Raw genomic sequence first — 24,348 nt, forward strand, 5'->3', positions numbered from 1 at the left:
TGGGAGAAATTGACATTGCCTTCACCATCTGATTTTTAAACTTGGGAGTTCGTTTTGTAAATTTGAAAAACTTAAAGTAAAGTTTGAAAAAAAGAACACAATTTAACCAAAAAAAAAAAAAAAACACAAGCGTAGTGATGTTTTTTCAGAACTGGTAGCCTTTTCTAGCCATAAAAAAAATAGTAATTTTTGACTTATGACTCATGAGATGTTTGATCTTTGTTAACTCACTCACTTGTCAGATGCTTGGCTGGTACAAATCTTCCTTTAACTTCTAGTGCCTTCCAAGAGTTTAAAAGAATATTTTTGAAAATACATAAACTTAAGAGGGTTCTTAAATTGAAAGATTTTATTTCATTGGCTATCAGCAAGATAGCTGGAACATTGCTGCAACCCTATTAATTTGCTACAATCTCTGAACCGGGTCGGTCTTAGCCGAGAGTACAATGAACCTTGTGGCTCAAATCGGGAGTACTGGATCAACGATGGGATCCACAGAAGGGAGAAAACCTAAACATCAACAGCTTCTGGTCCCACATTGATAGTTTGGATACAGACATCAAAGGTGACCAGTCACCGGAGCTCCGGTTGGACGATTGGCTTTTATTCCCCAACAAGGGTTGAGTCTTGTGGATCCAATTTCAATGGCTTTAACGGCTCAGCCATCTCCACCCACCTCATTTTTTCAGATCCAATAGATAACACCAGAGTCCAGAGACTAATGAAGAGAAAGTAAAAACAGTTTATCATTCTCCTAGACTGAAGCATCAACTAATATGTAGGTTTTTCTGGTCTGTCTCCTAACTTGTAGGGAAAGAATGTTACCCACCTGAATGAATCAGCTCTCAATCTCTTAAATTTTGGGGGCAGAATGGTCCCTGCTTGAATAAACCAGCTTCATTTTCTTGTCAAGGATATCAATAAACTTTTCCTGAAATAATCTCCAGTTCACCCGAATGCACTTAACAGGGCATCTCAATACCTTAAAGACATGTCTCAGTTCCTATCTGTCTGTTTGTGGTTATAGTCTTACCAGGTGCTTGTGGACAACTCTTCTCTATTTCCTGATGCAAGAAACATCAATTAAAATGCTCTCTCTACATCAAATCATAGATGTGGATCTATTTTTCTGGAAAGAAAACAGAAATTGAAATTGATAAAATCTTTAAAAGAAACCTTACCTTTTCCACACCTCGAAAGGATGAACCGTTAAACAGGGCCCATGAAGATTAACACACCTTGTAGCACGGGGGAAAACAAACGGAAAAAGGATTTGTGAATCAACCATAACAAAGTGCTATACTTAACAAAGTCTGAACTTTTACACCCCTTCGAAAACTTTATATTCAAAAATAGCCAAATAAAATTGGTTTGACAATCAACCATAACAAAGTCTGTCATAGTTTCATCCACCTTAATTCTGTCCATCTTTGTTGATTATCAAAACAAGATTACACAATAGATGGTCAATTAATTCAGGGAGTGAACAATAATGCCATTACTTATCCTCCAATCTCTGTATGAGTCTGCATTCAGAGAAGACTTATAATCCAGTTAGTATGACGTATGTCTCTTCATATTTACATGTAAGGGAAAATTTCCTATATAAATATAAAACCTGTACAAATATTCCTGGATGGAGGGATACTGTGCTAGTTTGGCTGCATGGGGATAGTTCTTTCACTGGAAAACTGTTCTGAAGAAAGAAAAAAAAAAGTCATGTTAGAATAAAAAATGATATATCTAGATCTCTGTTGAAATTGCAGATGAAAAGATAAAAGCTTGGAGCATGTATAAATAGCCGCAAAGTCTAAAACAATATCTTCTCCCCACCCCCCACCCCCCACCCCCAAAAAAAAATAACTCACAGGGGGGGAATGGTTTAACATAGAAGAACAGCTAGCTGGTTCAACTAAAACAACTCAATTTGGTTTTAAATAAAAAATTCTCATTAAAATCATGTCCTCTATTAACTTATTTCCATTGATCAGAACACCAAGTTTAAATATTATAGTAAGAAACTTCTTCCCAGTGGTAAGATTCACAACCATAAATTTTAATCAGACATAAGAGGGAAAAAACAAAATCTAAGAGCATCATACCTTGCAAATAAGTTAAAGATCATGTGAATGTACGCAACTTCATGAGCTTGTCCCTCATCAATGCTGTGGGAAACAGAAAGTATTTTGTTACTACCCACAAAGAGAGAATCCAATCCTTTATAGTTTTTTTTTCAATAGACGATGAATACTTCCTATTTTTACGAGAATGGATGGATTAATATGAGATTCAAGAAGCCTTAGTATGTGAGTTCATGGTAATGATCATTGAGGCAATATTTTTTGAAATACCTGCATCTTTGTATCTTTCCTCTTCCACGGCTGTATTAATATTTCTCACCAGGCGAAGTTCTTCAGCTAGTGTATCAGGACCCTCTGCAGCACTGTATACGATAAAACTTCGGTTTAGAAATAGAATAAATATAGAAGTAAGCACATGCAAGAAGCAATTGAAGCAATATGGGTCACCTCAGGTCCTGAGTCCCTGACCCCAATAAATGCTGATATTGACAGCAACATATATTGCCAATATGCTGTTTGTACTAACAGCTACAACTTTTTTATTCATTTATACTAAAGCAGCCAGAATAAAGAAACATTAATAATCACAAGCAAGGTTTATGATGAACTCAACTCAGTTGAATCTAAATATAAATTATCCCCGACTCTGTGATGAACTAATTAGCATTCAAAATTTCTTTCTACTAAGTTTAACAACAATTTAACAAGAGTTTGATCTTCCAAAATGGGAGACTTCTTATCAAGATCTACGTATCTCCCATAAAAACAGAAGCAAAAGTAATGTCACTGAACTATGGCTTTGTTCACTTGTCCACAAATGGTTAGTAGGGGACTAGGGGGTAATCTTGTTGGAACCAAACTTGGTAAGACCAGTTAAACTTACTTTTTCTCCTCTTCCTTTCAATGAGGATAAAATCATATCCTTTTGACTCATGGATGATCATCACAACATCATTGAAATGATATAATGGTAAGTCACTTTCAAATTATGTTTAAAAGCATTTTTTGTCACTGACTTAAAACTTTTGATAATAAGGTAAATGACAATCAAAAGAACAACATAGCTTTTCACATGTTACATAAATTAGATTACAAGGAAAGCTTCTCAGGAGTCAATTTTGATAGTTTAAAATGGACAGTATGTCAATCAAGTCTTGGTGCCATGGAAATCTTTTCACGAGTTTTAAATGTTTATCGAGACCTCAATGCCTTTCGTAGGATTAAAGTGGCACGAAGGGCACTGAAGGTTTCTTATCTATTCCTTGTAGATGATGCCTCCATTTTTTGTAGAGCAACTGAGTAAGATTTGGATACAATTAAGGCTGCTTTGAATCTATTCTCTGATATCTCAATGCAACAAAATTTCCAAAAAAGTGGACTTTTCTTCAGTAGAAATGTTCCCACCTTGAAACAAGAATCACTCAGCTATAAATTTGGAATCCCACCTTTAGAAGAGCAATGTAAGTATCTGGGAACTCCTTCATTCCATTCCAGTTCTCGGGTATGCAATTTTGATTTCTTTGATCCAAAAAGTTTCTTCAAAATTGAATCTATGGAAGGTAAACTGTTTGAGTTTTGCAAAAAGACAGGTTTTAATCAAATCAATGTTAGCTTCAATTCCAACTTATTATATAAGTTGTTTCTGTATCCCAAAATAGGTTTTGTAATAAATTAGACTCCTTGGCTAGAATATTTAGTAATGCAAACCTTGATAAAAGATCTAATTCTTCCTTAATAAGTTGAGACGAAATTGAAGCTAACATTGAATCTCACCATAGCTCTCCAACAAGGCCTACAAATAGCTGACATTTTGCATCTCAAGGTAGCCTCAGTGATCTCAGATTTCCCAGCCTTAGACCAGCTACTACCAAACCACTTAAGGCGTGCCATTCTTCTCAGTGCCACTTTTGTTGTCTATTTCAGAAAAACTAGCTTCAGTCACCTTTTGTATTAATGATGAGATTGTAACTACACTTATGTCCTCGGTGTTCTTGGATTACAACAGGGTTCACATTCCAGTTGTAGCCCAAGATCATCATCTCTGCTGACTTAGACTTAGTATGTAATTTACCCTCAGGATGATTAATGTTTCCCTTTTTCAGTGGGGAGAGAGAGAGAGAGAGAGAGAGAGAGAGAGAGAGAGAGAGAGAGAGAGAGAGAGAGAGAGAGAGAGAGAAAGAAAAAAAAAAAGGTGAACAACCATTAGTCAAATCCCCGTATCATATGAGACTAGGTTTATGTGCTTTCATCCACCCCCCCCCCCCCCAACAAAAAAAAAAAAAAGGCACAGCAAATTGCAGTATGGTTCTTTCTGCAAGTGATAGTTTTAAATCTTTGATGTAGTCTTTAAAAATTGCCCACAAAAGCAGGAGCAAAACATGGTTCTTTCAACGTCCCTTAACCACGAATACTGCTTTAAAAACTATTTCACTTACATGGTTTGTACCGAACTTTTGTTTCAAGAAACAGTCATAACAAAGACAAACCGATGCTCGTAGCTGAACCATCAAAAGTTTCTCTGGTTCTTTCCTGGGGCAGAAATACCAATAACAAACGCACTAGTCTTATAATCCTCTACTCAAGGGGGTGATGATAATTGCTAACTGGTAGAAGAGTTGTGCTACAATGTTACGAGTAAGACTACTGAAAGGAAATTGTAAATTGTAAATGGTTTCTTCCTTCTATATCCCCTGTTCTCCCCTGTTCTCCTTTTGCCTGATCTTTCTATCGCAACAATCTCTTCCCATCGATGACCCCTCAGCCTTCATGAGCTAGGCTCTAGCTGAGGAATGACAGCAATGGAGACTCCACATGGGTAAGGAAATGCACACACACACTTACACATATTTGTTGCAGGGTTGAGAAGTATGGACTGAGAAACGATTGAGCCTCTGATGGACCTTTATGATACCTCTCATCCACAGTGACTACCACAACTCTATTAACTCCTCTGGTTTTAAAATTCGTCCTCGAAATCATGTTTCAGAGCATTAATTTCTCCAGCCGAAAGCTTCTTTTTGCAGCCTGCAGTTTTGAAACCAAGTTATACTTACCCAGAAACAATAAGCCTTGTTTGTCAGTTCCCTTTAGGGCTTCATTTCAGAAATCCCAGCATCTTTCTGCAGTCTTTGTAGTTGATAGTTACAGTATTACTTTCCATTCTGGTCTTTGTCTTTCTATTCTCAAAATTCTTTAGGGATTGTGGTCTGATGGCGCATCCGGGAAGGAACTTGAATGTCAGAGGCTTCCGTTCTCAGCAGAATCCGCCTGTGGGGAGTAATCTCGGCTATGATGGGAGAGATCGGACTCGAAACAAGGAGGGTCAAAGGGGTTGTGCTTCATTCAAGGGGTGGAAGGAGTCGGGTCCTTCTAAGTTTGCGGAGCGTGGTCCGGTGTCCAGAATGTTGTATGGGAAGGTTGTGGGAGATAAAAATGAACATATCTCAGAGATTTGCAGGTACCTAATGGAGTTGTGGGTTCCTGTAGGGGCGATCGATATCTCCCTTATAGGCAAAGATGGCTTTAGGGCAATATTTGCGTTGGAAGTGAACAGAAACGAAGTCATGTCAAGAGCGCCATGGTGGGTGGGAAATGGTTTGCTGCAGTTGGCTTTGAAACCTATACCGGAGATGCGAGGAGATGCGGGCCTCTGTTACCTGTATGGGTTTAGTTACAAGGGATTAGATTCGATTGTTTCGAGTATGGACTGATCTTGAAGGCAGCAAGTGAGATGGTGAAGGTTGTGGATATCCAACTAGAGGTAGAGGGTATGAACTTACCTGAGGATTCGGCTAGGGTAAAGGTAATGCTTAATACAAATCTTCCGGTGAAACTATTCGCTCAAATCCAAAGCAGTTGTGACGAATGGGTTCATGTTCAGGTTAAATATGAATTGTTGACGCTGTGTGAAATTTGTGGGAAGATTACACATTCGGCGGGAAGATGTTCGTCGATCGGTATAGCAGGGGAACCGAGGGTTGGAATGGGGGATAAGATATACAGAAATCTTATCACATCTCCAATTAGGTTCGGAAAGGATCGCTTATTATCAACTAAGGCTTTAGAAGATCTTCTGACTCTGCCATTGATGGTGAGAAGATTGGGGTCAGGGAATCGATGGCAAGTGAAGGAGGGATCTAGTGGAAGTCGGCGAGTTGAGGACTCTGGGAAGCACGGACCTATTCCGGTGGAGAAAAATCTGAAAATCAAGAAAAATAAGGAGAAAATGAAAAACCCAGAAAGTGGGGGTGATGAAAGAAATTGTTCAACGAATCTAAAGGGGCAAGTGGGGCGAGAGGCTTCAAGGGATCCAAAGGATTCAAAGGTAGTTACAACAACTAACCGAAAATCGGTTGTTCAAAAAGAAGTGGAAAAAGAAGCTGGGAACTCTATGGTCATCGATGCAGGAAGCAAGGACGTTGATCAAATGGAGTTTTCTCAACGTGGTAACAAAAACATTAGGAAAGAGCAGCAGGGAAATAGGCTGAACTTGTTGCTCGATGGCGGTGAGTGTGAGGTATTTGATGCTGAGGAAGGAAAAGGTGAGGCTGATGAAGAAGGAAAGTTGGAGAATTCTGGATTTTTAAAATCCGAGCAACAGAAACTCAAATTGAAAGGGAAACAGGTGTTGTGGGAAGAACCAAAAAATGATGGAACTGAGAAAAAAGGGAATGAAGGAATCTGTTTTGAAACGGCAAAGGTAACGGAAGGCGAGAAGGAAGGTGATAAGATAAAAGAATCTGAAATTTTGAAAAAGGTACTGAAAGCTGTGGAGAGAATCGAAAAGTTCGAGCAAGTCAAAATCAAAGCCCTCAAAACTCAGTCGGTGACTTTCGTGTCCAATTGCGATTGCTCGAAGGAGGAGCCAAAAATTGAAATGTCGGTGGGTGCGATTCTCCCGAAAACCCGTGAAGCAAGCACTCAGACTGATAAGACTGTTGAGATTGCTCCCTAGGTGGTGGAAGCAGCGGATCCCGATGACTTCATTATTTATCCTAGTAGGAAGCACCAAAGGAACTCTCCCGAAACCACCGATATCCCTGAATTTTCGCAGCTGCAACCCTTTGAACGCCTCAATCCTTTCACTGATGCTCTGTTAAGGGACCCTCAGGATCCTAAGGTGATGTTTGGCGAATCATGGGGGCCCATGGAGGCTCGTTATCTTCTTAATCCAGATTCTGGGATACCTATGCAACAAATGGTACAGGATCAGTCGATGGCGCACGGTGTGCTTCCTAATCCAGTGGAGGAACCGGATGCTGGCATTCCCAAGAGCTTCTCTCAGGTCTTTCCATATCACAATTATTCTGAGTTTTTCGACTTCTGCATTGTGTTTCTTATTTTAATTCTTGCTATGTTTAATATTTGGAGGAAAAAACTGGATAAAAAAATCTAGGAATAGGTTCTTTGCATAATTTCTAGTCGTTTTCTTGTTCTCATATATTTGTTCTATATGAGAGTGCTTAGTTGGAACCTACTTTGTTGCTCTTTTCTAGTTTTCCCTTTATGGTACTTCATTGTCTGTGAAATAATATGCAAAATTTACTATGCTCAATGCTGTTCTTGGGGATATAGAAGGTGGAAAGTTGTCTGTGACTCCTGGAATTTTGCCCTAAGTTTTATTTCTCTTTTTGGGTTAACAATGAAGTTCATGACTTGGAATGTGAGGGGAATAAATGGATCCTTTACTCAACAATGCTTAAAAAAACCTGAAAAAACATAAACCTGATTTAGTTTTCTTGTGTGAAACCAAATGTCGGGATCATGTTAAGTTTGTGGAGAAGAAAAAAGGATTGTTTAGACATTATTTGGTGACTGGATATGAAGAAAGTAAAGGACTGAGAGGGTTGAAGGGGGGGGGGGGCTTCTAGTCCTTAACTCAATAAACTGCAAAGTGGAAGTGTTCTTCTGGGACAATTCAATGTTTTTTGTGCGATGATGGGTAGAGGGGAGGAGCTATGTGACATGCTTCATCTATGCTCCACCTCATTATTTGGATAGAAAAGGGTTTTGGGAGACCCTTGGGGCTAACTTGCAAAATATGGCTGAACCTTATGTCATTTTGGGTGACTTTAATGAACTCCTGAATGCGAATGACAAAACTGGAGAGTGTTTCGAGCTTCAGGTGCTTTGCCCAGACTGAAAAAAAATTATCAATGATGAAAATTTGACTGGAATTTTAGTTCCGGGGTGTTCATTCACTTGGACGAATAAGCAAAAGCCACCCAACTTGATTAAGGAAAAACTGGATAGGATTTACTCCTCTCCAGGGTGGTTGAGTTTGTTCCCTAACCAATAGGTGGAAAAATTACCAGCGGCGGGGTCTGACCATAATTCTTTAATCCTTAAACCCATGGGGGTCACCAAATTCAATCGTAAGTGTTTCCATCTTCAAAATGCGTAGTTCTCTCATCCTTTGTTCCCAAATGATTTACAGAATGCGTGGGTAAAAATCAAAACTGTCCTTTCAATGAGAAGTTGGCCTCGTTGTCTAGATTCTTACAAAATTGGAATTGGTCTATGTTTGGTCTGGTGGACAACATTTTTCATAGCACGGCCCTAGAGATTGAAGTTTTAGAGCAACAAGGAAACCCGGACTAGGAACTCATACAGGACAAGAAAAAAATGATGGTGTGGGCGCTGGAGGCGGAAGAAATGTTCTGGTTCCAGAAGTCTCGAGGTATGTACATTAAGGATGGGGATAGGAACACTAGGTTCTACCATTTAACTAGCAAAATCAATCTTCAAAAGAGGGGCGTGGTAGTAATTTACGATGAGGGTCAATGTTTCTCTAAGCCGGGAGAGATTGCTGGTGTCTTTGCTAAATATATGCAAAAGCTCTACCAACCTTCTGAGACTCTCGACCCTAACTTCATTGAATGTCTTTTCCCACATGGTAACCTACACGGGAGATCTCTCTCTGAGATGCCTAGTTTGATAGTGTTGAAGTATATACACTTGGGCTATTTACTGTTCACGACACTATTCACGTGAACAATAAAAGATCTGTTTTTACTGTTCACGGTCCTGTTCACGTGAACAATATTATGCTATTGTTTTTATTATATTTTCTATTTCTAATGTGGGAGTCTTGCCACATGAGTTTTGGGAGTTTTTAGAAAGCATAATTTCTATTTTGGTGGTAGTTTCTATTTTCGGAACTTTCTATTTTAGGAGTTAGGAAGTTACAAAAGCTGTAATGTTTTGTTTCCTTTTTTCTAGAGGACAATTACTTGTCTCTCAAGTTGTATTAGATTCATTAGAAGCTATAAATAAAAGTGCTTTGTGATTCTAGACTCTTTAAGCAAAAATCGCAAGCCTCTTCTACTAGTTCTTCATCTCTCTTCTCTTCTTCTTTTTCTCTCTTTTCTTTGTTCAAGTTCAACTGTTGTTTTGATTATTTAATGCTTGTTTTCTAACATGGTACCAGAGCAAGTTTAATCAACTTAGGGACCGTTTTCTCTCTCTTAGCTGCCCAGTTTTTTTCTTCTTCTTTTTTTTCCTTTTTCTTATCTAGGGCAGCCCAACCTTCGCTGCAGTAATTGTGCATGGCTGTCCTTCTTCTTTAACTTTTGAAGCACCAAGTATCTATGTATTAATACTACAAAAAGGCCCTAAGCTTTCTGGGGATATGTCTACCTATTTGATTCAACTGAGGCTCTGCTACTACCCTTTTTTTTGTGTGCAAATCTGAAGTTCAATCTGCACTATACTGATGTCTTGGGATTCCTCTTGATTCTTGCAAAGATATGCCCATAATTCGGATTGCAAGACCTAAGTATTGTCTTCCATTGTTTGTGCTATAAGTTCTGTTGCAAGTCGTATACTAGTACCCTGTTTCAATGAATTTCTCTGTTCTGAAAAATTCTGCTGCAACCGTCTTGCTTTACTCCTACTTCCGTTGTTTATTTTAGAATCAAGTTTAGCCTTCTTTTTATCTAATACTTCTACAAAGACCTAAAGAACTACTTTTCCTTCATATCAAGATCTGTTAGAGTTTCACATCTAGCAGACGTTTGTTGCTATGGTCCAAGATCTAATATTATCTACTACTGCAACTACTGTTATTGCACTTCTTCTGAGTGGATTGCTACAACGACTACTGCAATTTTGAGATTCCAAGCTGGTTCAATAATTTTCTCTTGATCTAATTTGCTCCTACCTTATTAAAGGGTTAGTGGTGGTCCAGAATTCCCCCCCCCCTTGGTGAACAAGACTTTGTCCTGTGAGACGATTTTCTGCTGCTTGGTCAGCTTTATTGGTGAATAATACACTACTCTGTGGCTGCTACTTTTCCTTCTTGGATTTCTTTTGTGCTCATACTTTAAGATGCTTGTCACTGGTCATCATTAATTGTCCACGTGTAATGCTACACGTGAGGGGGAGAATGGTACCTTATTCTATATCTACTCAAGATGTGCTAATGGATATTATTTGTGAAGATCTTTGCCCTCAACTTATGGCATTCTACAACAATATCATTACCTATCTTTACCTATATTGCTCTTTTACCCTACCTACTTGGTCCGCAGTAACCCATACTGTCTTTTACCTATTTACTTGGTCCGTAGCAACCCATACTACCTTACCTACTTGGTCCACAGTAACCTATACTATCTATTACCTTACCTACTTGGTCCGCAATAACCCATATTGTCTTTTACCTTACCTACTTGGTCCGCAGTAACCCATACTGTCTTTTACCTTATCTATTTGGTCCATAGTAACCCATACTACCTTACCTACTTGGTCCACAGTAACCTATACTGTCTTTTACCTACCTACTTGGTCCACAATAATCAATTTTGCCTTTTACCTACCTATACTTTGCCTATTACTTGCCTTCTTGTGAAGCATTTATATGGACGTTGGAGTTGTAATTTTGAAGATTTAGTATGGATATTTCTCCCTACTATCGGCATTATGTGGATGGTGTCTTTGATCCTGCTATACTTATGGACATTGGAGTTGCAATTTTGAAGATTTAGTGTAGATATTTCTCTTACTACCGGCATTATATGGATAGTATCTTTGATCCTGCTATACTTATGGACTTTGTTCGTCTTCAACATCGTCGATTGTTCTTATTATTGGATGGTTCTATTGACATGAAAATTAAAGTTTTTTTAAAAGTTGGTGTTGATTATCTCCTGGGTGAAGTTTTCTCAATGTTTATTGACGTCTGCCATTGCTACACGATTCAAGATTGGTGCTACCTTTCAAGTTTATTCTTATTGTGCAAGCTGAAGTTTTCTTTGTGTACACTCCAGCTTGATGGGAAGTGTTGAAGTATATACACTTGGGCTATTTACTGTTCACGGTACTATTCATGTGAACAGTAAAATCTGTGTTACTGTTCACGTGAACAGTATTATGCTATTGTTTTTATTATTTCTATTTCTGAGAGTCTTGTTACATAAGTTTTGGGAGTTTTTAGAAAGCATAGTTTCTATTTTGGTGGTAGTTTCTATTTTCAGAACTTTCTATTTTATGAGTTAGGAAGTTACTAAAGCTGTAATATTTTGTTTCCTTTTTTCTAGAGGACAATTACTTGTCTCTCAAGTTGTATTAGATTCATTAGAATCTATAAATAAAAGTGCTTTGTGATTCTAGACTCTTTAAGCAAGAATCACAAGCCTCTTCTACTAGTTCTTCATCTCTCTTCTCTTCTTCTTTTTCTCTCTTTTCTTTGTTCAAGTTCAGCTGCTGTTTTGATTATTTAATGCTTGTTTTCTAACAGATAGAAATCAAAGAGGCAGTGTTTTCAATGGGACCCCACAAAGCACCGGACATTGATGGGTTTAATGGGTTTTTTTACCAAAAAGCTTGGGAATTGGTAAGCAAGGACGTTTACAATTTCGTTGCAGCTTTCTTTGCAAACAAAGTCCTACCTACGGGGGTTAACCATACCCTATTGTGCTTTGTCCCAAAAAAAGAGAATGCTTCTATTGTATCTGACTTTAGACCTATCAATCTTTGCAATGTGTCTTACAAGATCATTGCGAAAATCCTTGCTAGGAGGTTGAAGGCACTATTACCCGGTCTCATTTCTCCTTGTTAAGGGGCTTTTGTGGCCCAAAGATAGATCACAGACAACATAATGGTGGCTCATGAAATCTTCCATTACATGCGTAAAACACACAGTAAGAAATGTTTCATTGCCTTAAAACTGGACATGTCTAAAGCCTATAACAGAGTTGACAGAGGGGTCTTAATTAAAATTTTCCAGTTCTTGGGTTTTGATGGAAAATGGTGCAGGCTTATCAATGAGCTAATTTCCTCCCCTACCTTTTCTGTCAAGATCAAGGGATCTCCTTACTCTTGGTTCACAGGAGCAAGGGGGTTGAGACAGGGTTGCCCACTTAGCCCATATCTCTTCTTATTCATCATGGAAATTCTGTCTCGACTCCTTGATGAGTATAAATCACTGAAACTGCTAAGTGGAATTAAGGTAGGAAGGGGAGCGCCGGAAATATCACATTTATTTTTTGCAGATTACACATTCTTATTTCGCAAAGCAGAAATAGAATTCCTGGCCCTTAAAGCTATGTTAGAGTTATTTATGGATCTGACAGGGCAAGAGATAAATTTTGAGAAAAGTGGAGTTTTTTTCAGTTGGAATGTACCGAAGGAAGAAAGGATCTCGATACTTTCAATCTTGAGGGTATCCGAAATCAAGGGAGGAACCATGTACCTGGGGTCAAATATGATGTAGGGTAAGGAGAAAACAAGGACACTGCAAAATGTGGTGGATCGAATGATGAAGAAAATGTCAATGTGGAAGGCGACTAATTTGTCTTATGCAGGGAGGGGGTGATAATGCAAGCATCCATTCAATCAATGGTCCTATACCAGATGCAATTTCTGAGATTTCCAAAGACTACATGCAAAAAAATAGATGCTATCTGTCAAAAATTCTGGAATGGACAACCCAATAAGAGCAAGCAGCTGAATTTGAAAGCATGGGGAAGATTCTGTCAACCAAAACACATGGGAGGAATGGGCTTAAAAAAAATGAAGGATTACAATATGGCTTTACTACTCAAACAAGGGTGGCGAATACTCTCTAATCCCGATGCGATATGGGTACAAGTTCTCAAAGCCAAATACTTTAAAGACCAAAGTTTTTTCGATCCAAAGGTAACAAGGAAAAAAGGATCATGGGTATGGAATAGTATTACAAACATCAACCCTTTGCTAAGAACCATGGTGAGAAGAGTAGTCGAGAACGGCAGGAGAACATCGATTTGGTTTGACCCATGGGAACATAACCAAGAGCAAAACTTTACAAGATGGCCTCAAAATGCAACAGTAGCAGAGGTGGCAAATGGTCTTTTAAACCAGCATGAAGACATGTGGCCAACAATAATCCCGGTGACAAATTTTCTAATACATCTCTCAAACCAAGAAGATTCTTAGTCCACCACGATCTCAACAAATGGAGATTTCTCGGTAAAGTTGGCTTTCCGTGAAATAATGAAACAACGGTTTACAAACCATGATTACCAATTCGAGAAGTGGTGGAACCAAATGTGGAAACTTCCAATTCATCCCAAATTTATAGTGTTTTTTGGCGTGTTTTAAATGCAGGCTTGCTAGTGCAGGCACACATAGCAAAATGGACGCAAACTCAAACTGAGTGTGCGCTATGCGGGACGGAAGAAGAAACAACGTGGCATCTCTTCATTTCATGTGAATGGGGAAAGCGACCCAAGCAGCTGGACTGTTGGGACTACGTACAGAAAACTGGAGGGACACATCTTTTTTGAGCTGGTGTCATAATATGTGTTTACATTTAACCAAAGACAATTTCAGATGGTTTATGTCTATTTTCATAATTTCTTTCAACTTCATCTGGAAAGAAAGGAATGATAAAGTGTTTAATCTGAAATTACCTAGCCCCTTTATGGTGCTAGGGAATATTCAGAAATGGATAAAAGATTTAAAGCTGCAAAGAGAGGAAGAAAACCTCAACTTACCAGTTCACTTTATTAATGCAACTCATAACAATATAGGAGAAAATTGGTGTAGGATAATATCACAGTCTAACAAAAATATTCTTGTGTGTGCAGGGGTACTTAACCAGTAGCTAGGAGCAGTTGGGTGGAGCACTGGAACATGCAGAGATGGACATCTAAGGTCTATCAATTTTGGAAGAGGAAAGGGAAACGGGATCTTGGAGAATATGCTTATGGGTTTGCAACAGGGGATTGAAAGTGCAGAGGAAAATTGTTTTAAAATAAATGAAATATGGACAAACAATCCGAATATAGCAGATATATTACCATGGCCTTCAAGACAACAATGGACTCTTCAGGGACTACCCATGCTGTTGGAGTTGGCAACATCGACAAAAATGTCGGAATATAAACCATTCCCAAACCCAGTGCTTCAGACTTTTTTTGAGGGGTATGCCAGTATGGCAGCCACCTTACTGGATAACTGAAATAGAACAATTTCCAGTATTTGTAAGTGTTATCAGCCGTAATATTAATGCTAATTTCTTTTTTCCATCAAAAAAAAAAAACATGGTTCTTTCCTATCCTTGCCTGCTCAGGTAGGTAACCATGCTCTTACAGCTCAGCCATAGTGAACCATATAAACCTGGGTTACAATAAAAAACAGCTCTTGGGAAGCTGGAGATGCACAGTGCTATGGCCCCATGAGACAGTTTACAAAGACGCAAATCTTGAAAATTAGCTAGATTCAAACCTGTAATCTAGCCAAAAAAATGGTTCTCTTCAAGCGATAACATAAGAAGTTGAGTGAATGAATGGTGAAAACCAGTTCTGATCAGTGAAGTCATTGGAAAACATCATGAGCCACTTGCACTTCCAACCATTGAGATTCTTAAATGCCATTGCCTGTTAAATTTTGTCACTTGCCTCAGCAGTGACAATGACAAGACAACAGACAGTTGTATCTCTCCCAAGAAGGACTCTAACTATTGCATTTATACCATATCCCCATGACATGCCTTAAAATGATTAATAACCAACTGCTGGAGAAAGCACTGTTCACCTTCCCCAACCACAGTGATCCTGCAAACTGATTGGCAGGCTGGATGGTATACGGCAGGGCACCCCCCAAGCCGGAAGGTGTAGAGGGATGGAACCTCCTAACAGAAATTTTATCATTATAGGGCAAAGATGCTTAACAAATCCCAAGATAGCTTAAAGGTACACAAGAACAGCCCATGCAGAGTGCTTTGCAAAATATCTGTAGAGCACTCACTGCATGGACATCTTTGTGGGGTGAACCCCAACCTTGTAGGATGGGGGTGTCTCTACAATGTAGCATTTGGTTGCAACTTAAAATTGAGATTCAATTTTTCATTACCGTAGTTGCCAAGGCGTTGACTAGCTGTTCAAGCTCCTTAAGAGGCTTGCCTATTGATTCTTGATCATCTTGAATGCCATGATCAGCTTACCATTTTGATAACCATGTTGAATCCGAAGTTGATCTATTTAGGACCATCTTCTGGTTTTTGTTTCTGGAAAGAACCTGGAAGCTGATATTTGAAGACAATTTTGTCATCAAGCATTACTGACCGATTAAACTAGTGTTGAATGTCTTGAATTAGTATTATTTTATGGAAATTTCATTATTAAATTGTAAACCAAATACTAGTAATCCTACTGAATATTATGTCCAAACTAAAATGAATTACATCACTGAATAATCAACCCTCCCCCCCTGCTCTGTGTGTGTGGGTTTTCAACTCAAATATTTCAAGCATTGATAGCAAGTAGCATCAAAACGAAAACAGCATCTTAATTACTTTTAGTCTTCAAAAGAAATATGATTAAAGCTCTAGGCATTAAGCCATCATAAAAATTGGTAAAGAATAACAGCAAACAAGAAGAATGTGAACTGGAGTTTATGATAAGTAAGACAAACAAGGAGAGAAATAAAAGGAGCCCAAGGATGTTAAGCACCTGTCCAGGGATACATCATATACTGCCTTTGCACTTTTTTCTCTTTGCATCCCATAAATGACTTGAATAGCATCAGTGAAGACAATCTGCTTCCTAACGTATATTGGGACCTGTCGTTCAATTGTGATAAAACAAAAAGCAAGAAGAAGAAAGTGGTCAATTTGATGTGATTTTTTATGCAACCAACAGAAAACAGTGAATCCCTATAGTATTAGGTTTACGATCTCTTTTGTTTTGAGAGATAAGGTAGAGGCGAGGAGATTAAGTACCTCCAGTTTTAGTTCTCAGTCATCAAATTGGATTTACATGTTTATTTAAATACCAGCAGTTGAGGAAATCAAGCATACACTCAGTACAAATATCTCTATTCTGCATAAAATTATAAAGATCCCTTCTTTTTTAAGAAAGAAAAGAAAACAGTCTTCATCTTTGCCATTTTAAATATTGCCTTGCAACATATGTAGGGAGTTTGCTGAAGAAATAGACTTCATATCATGAGATACAACTGGAAATGAACAAGAAGAATGTAGTGCTCATTATGATGCATTTTTTAAGCAATGAATAGCAAAGGAAGACCTGTATTTAAAGCTACATATGATGCATTATATTGTCATGATAGATTACAATTATTCCATGAACAAGAAAAGGATATCTTTAGATTCTTTACAGGAGGCAACAACAATATTGAATAAAGAGGAACAAATAAACAATTAAAATGCATTGGATAAGTGCCCTGTCCAGTATGTAAAACACAATGGCCAAGTTGACTGATTCATCCTATTAAATAGTTTCTGTTTCTCTTCTATACTCCATTTTATAGCAAAAAGCAGCATCTTTCACAGAACCCTTTTTTATCCCAAGAGCAAGGAAAGGATATCTTTACAGGAGGCATCAAGAATCATGAATAAGGAGGAATAATAAACAATAAAAATGTGTCAGGCAAGTGCCATGTACTGTATGTAAAACACAATTGCTCACTTGACTGATTCATCCATTCCCATCAAACAGTTTTCTATTTCTCTTCTATGTACTCCATTTTATAGCAAAAGGCACCATATTCCAAATAACTCTGTTTTTGTGGAGGGGGACCCTTTGAGATGCAAGAGAGCCAGGACAGAATTTTCATGAAGTACAGAAAGACAATCCCATCTACTTTAATAAGGCTAAAATAAATGCTGACATATTGGATGGCCTGTCATAATGGAAAATATTATCCTCTTTTTACATTGAACATGGATGATAAAATAAAAAAACTTTTGCTTCTTCTATTCTAGGTTCTAACAAATTTTACTTAGAGAGCTTTCTTCATAGGTCTACATCTAAAATGCCAGAGTTCTGCCATGGGACAAAACTGAAAACCTCCCACTCACATCTTCTTCCTAACCTCGTAAGTCCTCTTCAACCAATATGTTCAATTATCAAATAGGAGAAACAGACTTCAAAGTCTACACCAGAGCTCACAAGCAAACCAATCAGCTGTTGTGCTGTACTTTGGACATGCCATTCTGAAAAGCATACAGTTAGACAATCAACACTATATGGTAGATCTAGTGTATAAATTATGTACTCCACAAATTTAGTGCCTGTGCAAGGACTCTTAGGGATAACTATTTTCTTTTTGGGGCTGAATAAAATTTTGTTGGTGTGTTCTTAGGTATAACTTGGTTTCATCCTTCTCCTAACGTGTCCTTTTCATCATTACCAGTCACTGCAAATAGAAGTCAGAAGGCTTAGCCTTACTAATGTTTGACACCAACTGTGGAAATGTTTCTGAAGCATCAACCGAACGCTACAAACAACAGAAGAAGCATAACAATTTTTTCCCCCTTTGCCAACAAATACACCATGAATTGTTTTCAAGAAAATGGATGTTACCTTGCATCTCGTCGCTACGTTAATGGCATCTGATGGACGAGCATCGACACTAAGAATAACTTTTTCCCCTGGCTGCAGATCAAAATTCAAAATGTGAAGACAAAGAGGGGTTCATAAATCTGACATACCTTTTATATAGAATCGGCATGCAGTGGAATACAATCTCATACTGACACATAGTAGTCAGCTACAACAACTTCAGAGAAACTATATCATGCAAAGTTCTAGTACCACCTTGCCAAAAAATATCCTTGCAAAGTAAGTGTTAGCAACTTTTTCAGTAATTCGCACCATCCTTACCTGGAAACAAAAGCACCATGTCAGACAAAAAAAAGATGGTCCAACACTTAACTCAGAAAGGCTCACTTCGCCATTACACTTCAGGAAGTTCAATTCTGATGATAACAACATCCATAGATCCTTTCCTTTTTCCTTTCGGTTTTATTCCTGTTTGAATAGTTGAGTAAAATAAGGGTTTCAAAGTTAAGGAGGTTTATGGGACTGTGGTTACATGAACAACGAAGTGGGATATATCAAACTTGTACACCTTGTCAACCATATTATAGTCCTCTCACATTACAGTGACAAAAGATGTCCCAATGATTCAGCAGGAAAAAGAAGAAAAAAAAGCCAGGAGATCAATATCTATACTACAGAAGGTCAACCAGACGTTTAAGATCATCCATTTATATGAAAACTGCTGATTAACAGAAGCATATACTTGATAGAGTAGAATAGTTGATGCAGAACTGAAAGACCTACATCTGCAAAAATAGTAAACTAGTAATAGCACTAGGGATGTAATCGGATAGTCGAAAATCCGAATTCGATTTGTATTCAAATCTGTTTAAGAGCATTTGAATTCTATTTTTTCGAATTTGGCTTCAAATTCGGATGATCTAATTAATAATCAAATTTGAATTGAGATATGCCAATTTTAAATCGGGTATTATCCGATTCGATTAGATATTTGATGGATACTATCCATATCTAATATCCGTATCTAATTAAAGTTTAATTTTGGGGAATACATCATTATCCCCTCATTAATATTAATTAATAGTAACTAATTACATTAAACTATCAATAGTTACTCTAATCGGATGTTGGATATTCGAACTACATTCAGATATTTTTATCCATCCAATTACTTTGAATTCGGATGGGATATTATCCGAAAATCTGATTAACTACACAAATTCGAATTTGGTTATAAAGACAGATATGGATTCAAATTCGAATAACGTGTTTAATAATCGGATTCGGATTCAGATATTTTCATATTCGAGCTGAATTCAATCTTCTTACATCCCTAAATAGCACATAATGTATGCGTTTTTTTTTCTTTTCAAGTTTTTTTAGTTTGTTAATTGAACCACGGTTCACTTGGTTCGTTGGTTCAGTTTTGTCTCACTGATGGTCAATTTAAGTGCTTTTCCAAGTATTAATTGTATGGGATCACACCTCCATGCATGGGAGAAGTTTTGCCATGTCAAATTGCCTTTTCCTTTCCTAATTGGAAGAGGACTTTCTAATTAGGCTGATCATAGCATCCATTTAATAAATCATGTGGAAAATAAAAAGCTACAAGATTATTCAAATTTTGCTGCAGCAAGTATTGGTTGCTTCCTTCTTAGTGTATCAACTCTAAGCTGATTAGGTCCTGGGTGTTTAAAGTCCAAGCTGCTGTTGGTAGTTGGTGCTTAAAGTCCAAGTGGCTATTGGTGTTTGGTGTTTAATGTCCAAGCTCCTGCTGACTGTGGAATTAGTCGAGTTATTGAAGATTCATCATCCCCATTAGGTTCCAGCCCTAGATCTGCCACACAAGCTGCTGTCGATGAGTACTGCAACAGGAAGAAGGGAGATCCAGCACATCATTTATCCATGGGGTTGACCACATGGCCAGTTTTAAATTGAACCAGTGGTTCAAGTTAAGCAATTCTGGAAATTCTCTATTAAGCTTCGGGAGTATCCTCTTTTAAGTCGTAAAATTGACTTTGTTTGGGTCTAATTCAGTTTCCTAGACAAGATAAGTTAGCTAGAAGGTTAAGGATTAGGTTAGGTCTTTCCTTTTTAAAGTAGGAGTATATTTTTGAGTATTTTACAGAAGCTCTGAAGGAAGGTTTTTCTTTTTTCCTTTTTTTGTTTTTTTTTTTTTTTTTTTTTTTTTGGGGGGGGGGGGGGAATGAGTATTGAAGACGAATTGATGAATAAGAATTATTTGAGTACTGCTTAGCCTTGTAAGAGCTGCTCAGTTTCCCCTTCCCCTCCATCAAATTCTTCAAGTTTCCCAAGCCACCAAGTTTAATCTCTGTTGAAGACTCTTCATCGTTTCTGGAATTTCCTGCAAATTCCAGGATATCTTCAAGCCTTCAAGTTGCTGTTCTTCTTCTGATCCTCAATGCATCAACCCTAGCTTTTCACTTTCTCTCTTTCAATTTTCCAAGACCTAAATAGCCAAAAGGTCATTCCCACCATCAGAAACATCCCATACTTCAATTAAGAAAAAGAATTCCCATTCCCTTGTAGGAAATTTTATCAATGTTGCATTCATTCTCGCCACCCTGCCCCCCCCCCCAAGAAATTTTTTTTTTCTATGTTGCTGCCCCATCCAACAGTTAAAACCCTAACAACCTCCATCACAAGTTCTTCCCAAAAAACCCTAAAACTCACCCAGCCCAACTCAACCATCAGTTCTAACACATACTTGGATCTAATCTCCTCCTCCCATAGCTGGAAACTCATCCAAGCTCTTCCAACTAGAAATACTAGATTTCCCCATATTTCACTTTCCTAAAGCCATTACCATAGACTGTTCTTCAAATTCATCAACATTCCACCATTTGTAACCTTAAACCTTCATGGATAGATTCCCCTACCGTCAAATCTTAGGAGCTACCAACCCAAACCCAGTTTCAATCTGAAATCCAAATCTGACCTACTCGGGCCTGCCCACCATTTCATAGCTGTCATGCATCATACGACCCAAGGCATTGGAGGAGCTGGATTCAAGGCGACCAATGCACCTCAATGCCTAGGTGCGCTATTTGGAAGAGTTGCATACTTGCATGGAATGTGGTGGTTTGCAGGCGGTAGTATGGAAAGAATTTGGTGCTACCCATGACTGTAATTTGTTCCTTTTCTTCTCATTTATTATCCTCTTCCTTTACGATTTCCTCACTCCTTCGTTTTACCAGAGCCTTTCCCTCCATCTTCCTTTCAATGAATGGTCTGTCCACATGAGGTGTGAAAGAGAAAGAAGAACAATCCTCCAACCCCCAACCAAAAAAAAAAAAAAAAAAAAGAGTTAATATATAAAGTACAATGTTTTGGAACTATAAATATTCTTCCTCAATTCATGTTGTCCTTAACCTGAACAGAGTTTCTCTGTGAAATGTTATCAACAGAAGCATGAAAGGAAGACAATCAAATAGATGAGGATTAACATGCTAACACACAAAATGCACCCCCTCCCCAAAAAAAAAAAAAAAAAAAAAGTTACTGATAAGAAAGTAGTGTGATCAAATGCTGCTTACTTCATAACCAAGCTTCACTACAAGGTTTCTCACGAACTGGTAGTGGTTTAGTGAGCCCTGCAACAAGTTTAAATTAGAAGTTTTGATGCTACCTTGAAACTAAAATATCTACAATACATGCAGGCTTAAAATGAAATATTACCCCGTTTTCATTCCCCCTGAAAGCATCTATAAGTTTTTCAATTGCATAGTCTCCTGCACCAGCAGACAACCAAAGTTTACCATGCACAGAACAGTTTAAAAAATGACAATAGAATAAAAAGCAGAAACAGTAAGCACGTCTAAAATAACTACAATGTCACAACAGCATTCTGGGACAACATACCTGCAATAATGGGCAAAAACCATTCGCCTTTGCAAGCAATTTTAAGAAAAATTGTCGGATTGTGAAAACGACGAAGAAACCCATGCTTAATCGAACTAGCATCAGATCTGGGCACCTTCTCATTAAATGGATACGGAAGCAACTGACCATATGATTGTGGTTCTGTCTCTTCTAGGAACCCTTGCTTACGCAACTGGTGGTGCTTGATAATTTCTGTGCCAGTTAAAGTAGGGGTTGCAGGGGGGGGGGGGGGGGGAAGAGTTACTTTAACTTCAACATGTGTTCTCATGAGATTTAATTTTGTCAACATGTCAACATAAGTCTGAGAACAAGTAAACAGAAATGATCCCACAAGGTGTTTTTCAAATAGTGTGAACCGGGAAGTTCCCAAAGGAACTTGTTATTTTATTTTATTTGAAGGGGGGGGGGGCTTTGAGGAAAACTTTATATTAAGAATGTGAAATGTCAATGTGTTCCACTACTCTTACCATCAGCACCCAACGAAAGAGATACTGACGAAGGTTTGGAAATTCTTTCACCAAGAGAAGGAGAAACCTTCTAAGCAGGGTGGCAGAATTGGCTGATTTGAAATGGAATTGACCAGTCCTGATTCCGATTCCTCAACTCATGAAGTGAATCAGCCAACCTGGATTGGTCCAGTTTACCCCTATGGATTTAAAACCTTGCAAAACAAACTTGAGACCTCATTTGTTGCAATTCTCAATCATTTGGCCCATCTCAGAGATTCAAACTTGGGAAAGGGTTTTTTTTTTTTTTTCTTAATTCCAATCTATGCATCTAGAGGCCAGAAACAATGTGTCTGCCAGTCTGGCAAATTTAGAGAGTTTTTTTCTTGTTTTCCTTAATTTTAGACATTCCGCTCACCTAGGTAAGACTCAATCTCCACCCACCCAACCCTGGGGTGCATCCGATGTATGTGGTGTGTAGATTCAAGGTTTATATGCCTAATTTCATATGATGTGTTTGATGAATCAGGTCAGTGAAATAATTGAGATGCTTTCAAAAACATGGGGGAAATAAATAAAAAATTCTCATCTTTTATCAAATAAAATTCGAAGAGAATAGAGTTTTTTTTTTTTTTTTCCCTTTTTCCTTCGCTGTTAATAATTGGATTCTTTTAGATCGACATACTCCATTGGAAACAACCAATTTGAATTAGAATCAACAAAATCTTACTCCAGTCATAGTTCCATTTTAAAATCGTGATTCAAAAGCTAAAATCATAAATATGTTCCACTGCAAACAAGGAATTATAACGCAAATAAAAGCCTGAAAATACAGGCTCTGCAGAAACAATAACGGACAACTTGCACAATATAGAGAACTACTGGTCGGAAGAGAAAAAAGACAACCTTGGATAATATATCAGGGACTTTTAAATGAAGAGGAGGGGGGGGAAATAGATAACTAATGTACAATGGTTCCGCCCTCAGTCCTTGTCAATATGATTTCCCCTTCCTGAAAACTTTCATTATTTTCCAATAAATTTTCAGGATTTAAAAGGGAAGACAGTCAGGTTAGACATTAATCTGATCCAAAATTCACATAGATTTTCATTCCTAATTTAATCAGCAAAAACAGGCCTCAAATGGAACTAAACAAATTAAAGAAGCCCCCAATCCCTTCCAATTGACATCCCAAACAGATCATTTGGATACAGCTCCACATCCAGACGCTGTCTCGGGGTCTAACTAACAGAAAGAATCCTACCTTTCACCTTGTAATTTCAAAATGTAATTCCACAATCGCTTATAAAGCAGCTACAGCATTCAACAAAAGGGACATGCAAGAATCCAAATCATGATTCATTTAAAGAGCTTCAACTTCCAAATATTACAAAATCGAAGGCAACTACAATATCAGTGCTGTCAAACCAGGACAAGGTTTGGGTGACAGATGAACCCGTACCTGATCCCATAAGGAACGCCTCGAGGTAGTCGTCATTGCGTTCTTCTTCGTCACTATCCGGTTTCCCGCCAGAATTTACAGCCTTACAGAAAATGGTAAAGGGCTTGGTCACATGAGATCTTCTGGTTCTAAAACCTAATTGAAATGAGGAAGGAAATGAAGAGCAACACAGCGAATTCGACATTGAACGATTGGAAATTGCTTGATCGATTAAGGCACCAAAACTAGAAGACAATCGAGAAGATAACTGAATTCCGATCATTCTGAAACGAGTTAGCGAGCGAGGCGAGATAGAGGGGATCACAAATCCGAACAACCACTTCAACTTTGAGAAATTAATATCAGGAAAGCAGCAGCAACGAATTGAAGAAGAAAGGCAGATATAACAGTTGAGAGCTTGCGTTATTGTTGCACGTTGGAATTAACAGTTGGATTTTGTGTAAAACCAGGCACTGTGAACGCCGGCTCTAGCCCAGGCCCAGCCTCCCAGCCCACGACAGGACAATATCGTTTTCCTTCGTTTTTTTTTTTGGGTAAAAGACAAATATCGTGTATATCCCAAACAGGAAGCGAGCTTGCATGACGTGGCATACGACAAACGGAAAATCATATTTAGATTTTTTTTATCTTTTTTCTTTCTTCTTTGTTGTAATAACTTTAATATA

General features: G+C 38.1%; 1 protein-coding gene across 4 annotated transcripts; it reads right to left on the minus strand.

Moving 5' to 3' along the window:
* Window positions 1–389: 389 nt before the first annotated feature.
* LOC149017457 (Wound-responsive family protein) lies at window positions 390–24,141 on the minus strand. 4 transcript variants are annotated; one of them, XR_016172811.1, is made up of 11 exons: window positions 23,684–24,140; window positions 21,755–21,967; window positions 21,572–21,624; window positions 21,430–21,486; window positions 18,128–18,193; window positions 17,894–17,965; window positions 16,019–16,128; window positions 2,352–2,443; window positions 2,103–2,165; window positions 1,619–1,696; window positions 391–1,526 (listed from the first exon to the last, which is right to left on the minus strand). XR_016172811.1 is itself a non-coding variant. In XM_089151796.1 (10 exons), the coding sequence occupies exons 1-9, from the start codon at window positions 23,943–23,945 to the stop codon at window positions 2,122–2,124; spliced, it is 969 nt and encodes a 322-aa protein (XP_089007922.1). In that variant the 5' UTR covers window positions 23,946–24,141; the 3' UTR covers window positions 390–1,691; window positions 2,103–2,121. The 4 variants fall into 4 exon arrangements, 2 of the variants coding, with proteins under 2 accessions (XP_089007922.1, XP_089007921.1); XR_016172810.1 differs by having other exon boundaries at window positions 392–1,064; window positions 1,182–1,696; XM_089151796.1 differs by having other exon boundaries at window positions 390–1,691; window positions 23,684–24,141.
* Window positions 24,142–24,348: the final 207 nt, after the last annotated feature.

The sequence above is a fragment of the Hakea prostrata genome, chromosome 4 (assembly GCF_041222555.1).
Source record: "Hakea prostrata isolate BN-2017 chromosome 4, UWA_Hpros_2, whole genome shotgun sequence".
NCBI lineage: Eukaryota > Viridiplantae > Streptophyta > Magnoliopsida > Proteales > Proteaceae > Hakea > Hakea prostrata.

Coding starts and splice junctions, on each gene's coding strand:
- LOC149017457 (XM_089151796.1), bottom strand. CDS start 23,945: ATGATCGGAATTCAGTTATCTTCTCGATTGTCTTCTAGTTTTGGTGCC. Junction 21,487..21,571: donor TCAGGGGGAATGAAAACGGG/GTAATATTTCAT, acceptor AACTTGTTGCAG/GGCTCACTAAACCACTACCA. Junction 18,194..21,429: donor TAGTGAAGCTTGGTTATGAA/GTAAGCAGCATT, acceptor TTTTGTTTCCAG/GTAAGGATGGTGCGAATTAC.